At 61.9% G+C, this 10,347-nt stretch overlaps 1 protein-coding gene across 1 annotated transcript; it reads left to right on the top strand.

Annotated features, from left to right (window-relative positions):
* Nucleotides 1–442: 442 nt before the first annotated feature.
* On the top strand, nucleotides 443–1,525 carry GPR20 (G protein-coupled receptor 20). Its single transcript, XM_069465945.1, has one exon. It carries the CDS (start codon nucleotides 443–445, stop codon nucleotides 1,523–1,525), a length of 1,083 nt encoding a protein of 360 aa, XP_069322046.1.
* The last annotated feature ends 8,822 nt before the right edge of the window (nucleotides 1,526–10,347 follow it).

Genomic DNA, 10,347 nt, shown 5'->3' on the forward strand with positions numbered 1-10,347 from the left:
GCCGCCCCGGAGGTTTCCACCATGGACGGCTCTGTCTCAGCAAAACTGGTTTGTCAGCCACCAACTGTGCCCTTACCCAGATTGGGTCAATGAATCCTCCCAGCAGCAATGTGATCCCAATGGTATAGGTTAGGGACCAAGGCACAGAGAGGTTACGTGACTTGCCTGAGGATGCACAGCGAGTAAGTGGAGGAACCAGGATGGGAAACTTGGGCCCCATTGTCTTTCCTTTGTCTTCTGTCTCGATCCTGAGGACGGTCTTACGTGGCAAGTGTTTTTAGCTCCTTCTTGCTGCAAGGGTGGTCTCAGAAGCCTTAGCATTTTGCCAAAGCTCCAGTCTGCATGTGCCGGGGCTGAGATCTGAACCCACGTATGACTCCAGAAGCTTGTGCCTCGGTGACGCTTTCTCCTTGCTTCCAGGCCGGGCTGTGCTGGCGCTGTCATGCCCTCCGCATCTCCAGCAGAGCCCTCGGCCGCGGCAGCCCCCAATGCCACGGCGGCGGTGGCGGCGTGGACCAACGTCAGCGTGCCCGAGACGCCCCTGTTCCACCTGTTTGCACTGCTGGACGAGGAGCTGCATGCCGCCTTCCCGGGCCTGTGGCTGGCGCTGATGGCAGTGCATGGCGCCATCTTCCTGGCGGGGCTGGTGCTCAATGGGTTGGCGCTCTACGTCTTTTGCTGCCGCACCGGGGCCAGGACGCCATCGGTCATCTACACGATCAACCTGGTGGTGACCGACCTGCTGGTGGGCCTGTCCCTGCCCACGCGCTTCGCGGTCTTCTACGGCGCGCGTGGCTGCCTGCGCTGCGCCTTCCCGCACGTCCTCGGCTACTTCCTCAACATGCACTGCTCTATCCTCTTCCTCACCTGCATCTGCGTGGACCGCTACCTGGCCATCGTGAAGCCTGAGGGCTCCCGCCGCTGGCGCCAGCCTGCCTGTGCCAGGGCCGTGTGCGCCTTCGTGTGGCTGGCTGCAGGAGCCGTGACCCTGTCCGTGCTGGGCGTGACAGCCAGCGGCCGGCCCTGCTGCCGCATGTTCGCGCTGACCGTCCTGGAGTTCCTGTTACCGCTGCTGGTCATCAGCGTGTTCACCGGCCGCATCATGTGCGCGCTGTCGCGGCCAGGCCTGCTGCGCCAGGGCCGCCAGCGCCGCGTGCGGGCCATGCAGCTGCTGCTCACAGTGCTCGTCATCTTCTTTGTCTGCTTCACACCCTTCCACGCCCGCCAGGTGGCTGTGGCCCTGTGGCCTGACGTGCCACGCCATTCAAGCCTCGTGGCCTACCACGTGGCCGTGACCCTCAGCAGCCTCAACAGCTGCATGGACCCCATTGTCTACTGCTTCGTCACCAGTGGCTTCCAGGCCACCGTCCGTGGCCTCTTCCGGCGGCGTGGAGCAGAGTACACGCCCAGGAGCAGCAACGTGGTCAGCATGAACAAGAGCTCCAAGGGCTCTGGCCACCATCACATCCTCAGCGCCGGCCCTCGTGCCCTCCCCCAGGCCCTGGCCAATGGGCCCGAGGCTTAGGGGCCTCTGCAAGGGGCCAGAAGTGCGGCTCTGCTCAGCCTGCCAGCCCAGACACCAGCCGCGCCAGGGGCGGCAAATCGGTTTCATCTTGACGGATCCGCGGTGGCTACTCAGTGCGCCGCGTGGGGGTCCTAAGGCCGCTGTGCCGGGGGTGATTAACGATGACTGCCATGGGTGTGGTGGCCTGAATGCCAGTGGTTTGCTATCCCTGGGCTATATTGTGCCCAGTGAAAACTCAGAGGGGTTGCCAGGAGCTGCTCCCTCCCTGGGTCTTTGTGTCCCCAGGACAAGTTCCTCAGAAAAAGGGACAAAGATTGTTTAAGTACTAGAGATTCCCAAGAGGGCTAAAAAAAAAAAACCCTGGAGAGCCAATCTCCCCCCGCCGCACACACACGGGTAGAACAAGGGCAGAAAGAAAATGTCAGGGGACATAAATGTTGTGTGACTGGAGAGGAGGGGGCACACGTCCCTGCAAGACCTCCACACCCGAGAATTGCAGGGTAAGACGGCAGACACCCACGACACTTTGCTGCGAACAAGTGCTTTATGTCTGGGTTGACACTTGAACCGAAACAAGCACACAAAGGAAGGGCTGAAATGGCCTCAGAGGATCCTGCCTGCTGTCCCAGGACGACAGCAGGGCTCACGCCCCGAGAACAAGGTCACATAGCAACTTGAGCCCAAGCCTGCCAACCTGAGGCACCATCTCCCCTTACAAAGAGCCCTTTGATCTCCCCTCCAGGGGCAGGGAGGACTCCAACTGCTCCAGCCTGCCCTATCCTGTCTCCCACGCCTTTGCTGGAGAGGGAGACTTTCTCTGGCTTGGGCTTCTGATCACCTCCTCCAAGCCAGACTCCAGGATTGCCTCCCATGTGCCTTTTGTCAAGTGTCTAAGCTCCCCTGAGCCCTTTCCAGACCAGTATACAGGGGAGGGGAGCCTGTGGCAGGGGAGAAGCGCTCTGGACATCCCTGGCAACTCCAGCCACCAGGTCCCACCCTCACACTTGGCCACAACCACTGAAGCAGGTGAGATGGACTCTGGGCCCAGGTCCCACATGCTCAGGGCGATGGTGGCCTGTATGGCTGGAGTGGGTTGGGGACAGGCAAAGCCCAGGGCTCTGCAGCTCAGCTCTAGACAAAGTATCCTGTTCCCAAGTTCAGGGCCCTGGAGAGGGGACCGGGTGGAAGGTGGGAAGGCTGTTTATATCCCCATTTTACAGTCAAGGAAACTGAGGGAGAAAGGACCTTCAGGGTCACAGAGTGAGTACCTGGTGATCCAAGGCCAGTATTGTCCTCTCCAACCCCGACTGGGGTTGAGAGTCAGACGCATGCCCAGCAAGGTGGTGGTGGAGCTGGGACCCCCACCTGGGCTGCTTCTGGGCCAGGTGCCTGAGAAGCAATGGGCACCACCATGACCACAAACGCCCTTGACACTTACTGGGCCAGGCACGGTGCTGGAACATCCCCCAGCTCCCAGCTCCCTGGCGCTGCTTGGAGAGGGCCCGTGGCTTACCAGGGTCCCAGAGTCCCACAGGCTGGGGGGCCTGGCTCTCAGGAAAGGAGGCGGCGGGATGGGGCTGCCTGCCTAGAGAAGCACTGCTGGCCCCGGGCAGTGGCCTTAACAGTGGGCTGTCGGGCAAGGAGGCGCCAACAGAGCGCTGTCTTTCCCAGGACCAAGGACTGGCACCTGGGCAGTCATGCGTCTCAATCTGAGGAGTGAGGGGGTCAAGTGTCAGATGTCCTGCCCCAGCCCAGGCCCACCCAGGGGCATCCCCTCGAGGGTCACCCTGCCCAGCAGTGCCTGAATTGCCTGCATCCACCCGGGACCCCCTCCACCCGCACTCACAGTCATCCCGGTCAGGGATCTTGGCCTCCGTTTATTCAGGGGCTCTGGGTTCTCTTGCTCCATCCCAGGGAGACCCTCAAAGCCCCAGGGACCACCCACCGGCTCCCCCTTGCCCCACCCAAGCCAGCTCTGCATGTGACCTGGAGCGTGACACTTGCCCTCTGACCTCAATTCCCCTGTACTGTGAGGACCACCTCTCTGGGCCACGGCTGTGGGGAGGGAGAGAGCATTGCAAAGGGCTGCTTGGGCAGGGGGACAGCCTGGCCTCTGCCAGCCCCACTGGGCATCACACACAGCTTCATGGCACCCCCTTCTTCTACAGTACGTCTCCTCCTCTGCCAACGTCCTGTGCCCTGCCCGCCTTTTCCCCTCTCGGAGCTCCCCCAACCTGGTCTCATTTCTGGTCATCACTCTAATTCACACTGAAGAGTGAATGGCTGACACTAGCTGACTGCTATGCTTGGAGGGGGCAGGGGTTGCTATCTTTCTGGAACAATCCCTTCCTTTAGGGGGAGATGTCTCTAAGGTGGGTGAGCCAGGTCCCCCCTCCTTGGCCCTAATTCTGAAACCTCACCATTCAGCCTGGGGTCCTTGGGGCCTCAAAGGCTTCTCAGACTGCAAGAGCCTTGGCCGGGAAGGACGTTCAGGGCCAAAGAGGGAGCCTTCAACCGCCGTCCCACTTGAGAGGGTGGGCCGCCTGTCCTCTGGGAGCTCAGCCTGCCGGCCCCCCCCACCCCCGTGCAGAACCCTCGGTCGGCAGGCCTCAGTTTCCACATACCCCATTCCCCTTTCTCCTCTCCTCTGCCTTGTAGCTGGAGGGCTGGTCTGCCCAAGGCCCTTGCCAGGCCCCACAGCCCCCCGGATGCTCGCCCCTGCTCCTGACGGCAGCTTCCCCCATGTCCCCTCCTCTGTGGGGCCCAAGGCCTGGGAGCCTTGCAGGTGGGGCCGGGCTGTGAGGTCTGTGCGTCCCCCTCCCCATGTTCTCCCTTCCCAGATTTTCGAAAAGCCCAAGTGACATGAAATGGTGTGTGTGTTTATATCTGACGCAAACAATCTCAGCAGCGAGAAGTCCCCATCCTGACTTAAGGCTGTTTACTCCCTTCTTGCCCAGGACAATGTGGCTCCTGGGCTGGCGGCTGGGCCGGGGGTCGGGGGATCGCATCCCCCCTGCTCTCCGCGTCCCGTGGACAGGCAGGGCGCCACAGGAAGGCTGCGGCAGTGGGTTCGTGGTCTCGCTGGCCCTGCTGAGGGCCCCAACTCTGATGGGCAGGGAACAGAGGGGGCGCAGGCGGCAGACTTGTGGGCAGGGTGTGGGCACATAGCTGGGGTGGGGGCGCACATCAGCCGATGATGCCTGCCCGTCCCTGGTCCCGACTCTGCCCACCCAGGGAGAGGACGGGCAGGGCAGCCGGAATGCCCTCCTCGTCAGCGTCCGATCGTATCACCAGAGGTATGATCTGGGGCAGACGGAGGAGATGTGCCAGCTGCCCGACACCCCAGGGAGAGGCAGGAACAGCACTACTTGTGGGCCTGCGAAGTGCCGGCCGAGCCGTCCGATTCCCTGAACCTAGGAGGCAGGGATTATCACCCCCTTTTCATACATGGGGAAAACGAGGCTCAGGGGTTAGCTAGGGAGGGGGGCTCCACCCGGGACCCCCAGGTGCCCAGTTCTTGCCTCGCACAAAGCTGGGTCTCTGGCCTCTGCCCAGGGAAGCCCGGGGCTGGGGAGGGGGTTGGCTGGACAGATGAGGCTCATCACTCTCGCTGTCTGGCACCCTCTGAGGCCGGAGGTGTCTGGAGGTAAACATTAGGGGCTGTTTAGATTAAGCTCCATTAACAGCAGGAAATGTTGCCTGGGCGCCTGCCCCAGCTTCCTGGAGGCCTGAGGCCCGAGGCAGCGGCGGGACACCCTGAGCGGACTGTCCCTGTACCCCCCGATGTCCTCCTCCCTTTGCAGGGCTCTCTGCGTGCCCCGGGCCCTCACCTCCTGGGAGGGGACCCACGAATGGAGTGAAAGCCCTGGGACCACCGCTCACATCTGCCCACCCCCTGGGGGCCGGCCCCCATCCGGGGGGTCTGTGCTCCCAATTCACAGAGGAGAAAACGGAGGCCTGGAAACGTAATGGGACCAATCCAAGGCTCCGCAGTGCCATCTGGAGAAGGGAGCTGGAATCCCCACCTGCCTGACTCCAGGGTCCAGGCCACCCCCAGCTCCTGCCCCCAGGACGGCAGCCACAGAAAGCTGGATGTGGGCGAGGATGGCCTGGCCGTGAGGGCTGAGCAGCTGCAGGAGAGAGGGGAGGGGAGGAAGGAAGCAGGGGGAAGGGAGAGAAGGACCGGAGGGGGCTGCTGCTGGGGGCAGCCTGGGGCAGTGGCTCCTCGCCTGCAACCCCCACACCTGCCCAGGCCTAGCCCTGCCACCTCCCCCTGTAGCCCCTGCCCCCATTTCCACAGGGCCATCTGCCCCTGGAGCCTCCCTGCCTCCCCCTCCTGTGGGCAGTGCCTCCCCAGCCTGCGCTCTGGGCCCTGGCACCCTCCCTTGGGGAGCCGCCCTCTGAGGCCACGACCACCACCCCCGCAGTCTGTGCCTGACACCAGCCCAGGCTGTCCACCTTTGGGGCCCCTCTCCTCCTCTACCCCTGCTCCTGGGGGGCCCACCTGCCTCCCCACCCCCACCCAGGACAGCCACACCCCCTCACTGAGCCTCCTCCCTTATCATCCCCTGATCTACCTGGTCCCTTCAGAACCCAGCTGCAGTCAAGGTGAGGCCAGGGCCCCCTGCAGGGTCCCAAGGAGTCCTGTGCCCAGGTGGCAAAGCTGGGGGCTCAGATCCCACCACCAGAGGGCCAGCCCCAGAGAGTGCTGGGCAGAGGATGAAGGCATCCTGGAGGGCTTCACGGAGGAGGTGGTACTTTCTCTCCCAGCCCTTGCTCTGCCTACCTGGCCAGGAGAGGCTCTCCCAGATGGCTCAGCTCCCTCCCGGTTGTGCTGTGCTTGAGAGTGTGGTGCTGGGATCATGAATTCACCCACGGGGCCACATACATTTGTCCCCAGTCTAGCTCGACCACCAATTTGCTGATTCCAGGACCCCCTGAGCCTGGCTTTGCCGTCGATAAGGTGGGGACCTAATGCCCAGACTGCAGATGCCCAAGGACTAACACAGCCCCCAGCACACACTCCAGGAGAGGCAATGGAGTCCTGACGGCTCAGGAGTCCCCCAAGTCCCCATAAGACCTCAGTCACATCCCTGGCCCCTCTGTGCCTACAACAGGTGGGTGCCCAGCTCTGGTGTGTGGAGCACCCACCCAGCGCGCCGGGCCCCTGCGCTTCCTCTGCTGCCCCAGCGCCTCAGCACGCCCTCTGCCCATCACGCCTGCGTGGTCGGACCCTCAGTGTCAAGTTGACAGCAGAGGCTTAAATGGGAAAAGCTCTCTGTGTTTACAAACCAGTCCCAGGCTCCGTGTCTCTCCCCTCGGCTTCCTGGGGCTCCAGCTGGGGCTGTCCTGGGCAGAGAGGGACCTCCCAGGCGCAGGAGTCCCAATCGCACTGCACCCAGGGCGGCGTCCGGGCACTACAGGCTGAGATGGAATTGGGCTTGGGCCATAAACCCAGGTGGGAGGAGCGGGCCGGGTGGGCTGTCACTGCCCTGCACTGAAACATCAGGCTGGGACTGTGGCCTGAGGATGGTGTTAGAGCCTCCTTGGCATGCCACAGCGTCAAGGGACCCACAGGTGTCCAGCCTGCCATCCAACCTCCCAGTGAGGGCTTCCCCGGGGGTCAGTGCCGGAGCCCATGGCCAACCAGGGAATGCCATGTCACCTGGCAGCAATGGCTTTACTGTTTTGATGGCATTGTAGCATCACTGGGTCTGGGGGACTCCAATATTTTATAAGAAGGGAGTCCACAGGCTGTCCGCCTTTTGGGACCCTCCCCTCCTCTGCCCCTGCTCCTGGGGCCCAGGTGGAACAGGCACTGACCTGTCCCCGTGGGCCTGGGTGGGGCTCCAAGGCGGCTGGGAGAGGTTGGGGGTCACCACCTTCCTGCACCTGTCCCATTGCCCACTAGACGCACCCACCCTCCCAAATGGTGACGTGCATGTTCCTGTTGTAAAGATCGTGCATTTCACATCTTGCAAACTCCTCTGCCTCTTAATTCAGCAGAGGAGCTGCTGGTGGGGGTGGGGGTGGGGGCCCGAGACCCAGCAGACCCTCACACCCAGGGGCGGCCTGGAGGCCAAGGGCATCTGACCCCCTGAGCACCACGGGTGTCCAGGCCATACCAGAGGCCTTGGGACCTGGGTCCTCTGAGGGTCTCCCCACCCACTCACCCCCATGTGTGTCCCCTCCTAGTGGCCTGGCAGGGAGGACGCTGGCAGTCAAGCTCTGGTCCACAGGGATGAGGTCTGGGAATATGAATCTCCCACCCGACTCGTCTTCTCCAGAACAAATCCACTGGGGGAGGGTCTTGGGGAAGGTTCTGGGACCCTCACTCAGGAGGTCACAGAGAGGCTGCCACAGCCCAACCCGGGGCAAATGCTCCAGAACACAGCCCAGGCCCTCCGTCACACCGGCTCCTCCAGCCTGGAGGGAGTTGCATGTCTTCCCTGAGCCTCGGTTTCCTCTTCTGTCAAGGGGGGTAAGGGACATGCTCTACCTTAAGGCGAGGTTATGAGAATTAAATGTGAGTGTGTGTGTGTGTGTGTGTGTGTGAATGTGTTATGCACGCATGCATGTGTGCCGTGTGTGTGTGCTTATGTATTCGTGTGCACACGTGCATCTGTGGTCTGTGTGTGCGTTAGTTCACTTTATGCTGCTATCATAGAATGCCACAGACTAGGTGCTTTATAATGAACAGAAATTTATTGGCTCACGTTCTGGAAGCTGGGAAGTCTGAGACCAAGGGGCTGCCTCTGGTGACAACCGTCTCGCTGCATCAGAACATGGCAGAAGGTGTCAGTGGCGGAAATGCACGAGACAAACAGACAGAGAGGACCAAACCTGTCCTTTTGTGAGGAACTCACTGCCATGATAATGAACCCGTTCCTGAGACAACAGCACCATTTCATTCACGAGGGCAGCACCCACGAACCCAAACGCCTCCCAGCATCGCCACGGCGGGCATCAAGTTCCCAGCACATGCACTTTGGAGGACGCATGCCTGTGTGCGGGGTGCGTATGTGAGTGCGTGCGTGCATGTCCGTACAGACGTGGGCCACTTAACAACAGGGATACGCTCTGAGAAATACGCCATTAGGCGATTTTGTCCTGAACAGCGCAGAGCGCACTTACATAGACCTACATGGTACAGCCTACTCCGCACCCAGGCCATACGGGGTAGCCCGGGCCACAAAGCTGCACAGCGCGCTACTGTGCCGGACACTGCAGGCAGAAAAGGTGACGTGCTGTGCTACATCATCACAGCTGCTATGTCGCTAGGCGGCAGGAATTTTTCAGCTTCATTATAATCTCACGGGGCTACCATCGTGTATGCGGTCCATTCCTGATGGAAATGCCATCATGTGGTGCGTGACTGTATACGTGTGTCTGTGTGTGTGTGTGTGTATGTGAGTCTGCGTGTGTATGTGTGTGCATCTTCCCACAGTGTTCAGCATTCAGTAATTAGTGATTAAAGAAAGCTAATAGAGACAATGGGGCCGCCCCCAGAAAGGCCCCAGCACGGTTCATCCATGTGCTCATTCTTTCGTCCACCCTGTGCCACGTATAATGTGAGGGTCTCACTCCCAACTGGACATCTGCCCTCCATGACACACACATGCCCCGTGATCACAATACTGAGACGTTTCCATTCCGGCTCATTCCCCTGGGCTCAGCCCTGTCTCCTCTGGGCTTTCCCCGGAGCCTGCACCACAGGGGGGTGGGCAGAGCAAAGGGGCACGGGATGCCTGGGTTCTCGGTCTGTGTCCTGGACGAGCCCCTTCAGCTGACCCGCGGACGGAGCCGTCTGGGGCCTGAGGCCGCCAGGTGGCGCTGCTGGCCCGGGAGAGGTGGAGGTGCCTTTCCACCGCCCGCCAGGCCCCTGGGGGGGTGGGTTGGCCTAGCTGGGCCCCCTGGGAAGACCACGGGCAAGATCTGAAGCTTCCTGACCTGCCTGGGGGACAGGGGCACCTGCAGGGCAGCCCCGCCCTCTGGGTCTCTGCTCCCCCACTTGCCAGATGGAGGGCTCCCGGGGAAGTGGCCCCAGGCTGGGAAGAACACCTGCTCTCCTTATCACCTGAGTGGCCTGGGCACGTCCTTTCACCTTTCCGACTCGGGGACAAGCAACGGTGTCTTTACCACGTACCTGCCCCAGGCCCGGCCCAGCACACACAGCAGACAGACTGCGGGTGGTCATGCCCGATAATGCAGCTGAGAGGCCTGGGTCCCCACCCTGCTGGGCCTCGGCCTCCTCACACCCCACAGGGCCCACCTCCCTGCCGTAGGCTGCTGTCCCTGGGGAGGGAAGCAGGGACTGGACACCGAGCACGGGGCAAGGAAGGGGTGCTTGTGGCGGTGCATTCAAGGAGGACTTCCAGGAGGAGGGTGGCCTCCCAGGGGCCTCCTGGAGGAGGAGCAGGAGGTGACCACGTGAAGGATGGGGGCACCAGCATTGTAGGCAGGTGGCTCAGCGAGGGGTGTCCAGAGGTAAGAAAACATGTGGTCTTTGAGGAAGGGGCCAGGGCCACCCCATGGTGTGAAATGGGCCCTGGGCCAGCCCCGTGCAGGGGTATTGGTGGACGGAATCTCTCGTCCTCAGTGATAATAAACCCGGCCTCTGCTCTTGGACAGTGGCCTGGGGTTCCTCAAGCCACGTTGCAGGCCATCTCAGCTCCCTGGGCCCTGATTGTCTGGCAGGAGGGTGGCCAGAGCACCTGGGGGAGGACAGGGAAGCACTCAGTGGCCCTGTAGCTTGGCCCTCTGGACCCCTTGGCCTCAGTTTCTCCCTCTGGAGTAGGGGGCTAAAGATTCCCATCGTGCCT

The sequence above is a fragment of the Eulemur rufifrons genome, chromosome 3 (genome assembly GCF_041146395.1).
Source record: "Eulemur rufifrons isolate Redbay chromosome 3, OSU_ERuf_1, whole genome shotgun sequence".
Lineage (NCBI taxonomy): Eukaryota > Metazoa > Chordata > Mammalia > Primates > Lemuridae > Eulemur > Eulemur rufifrons.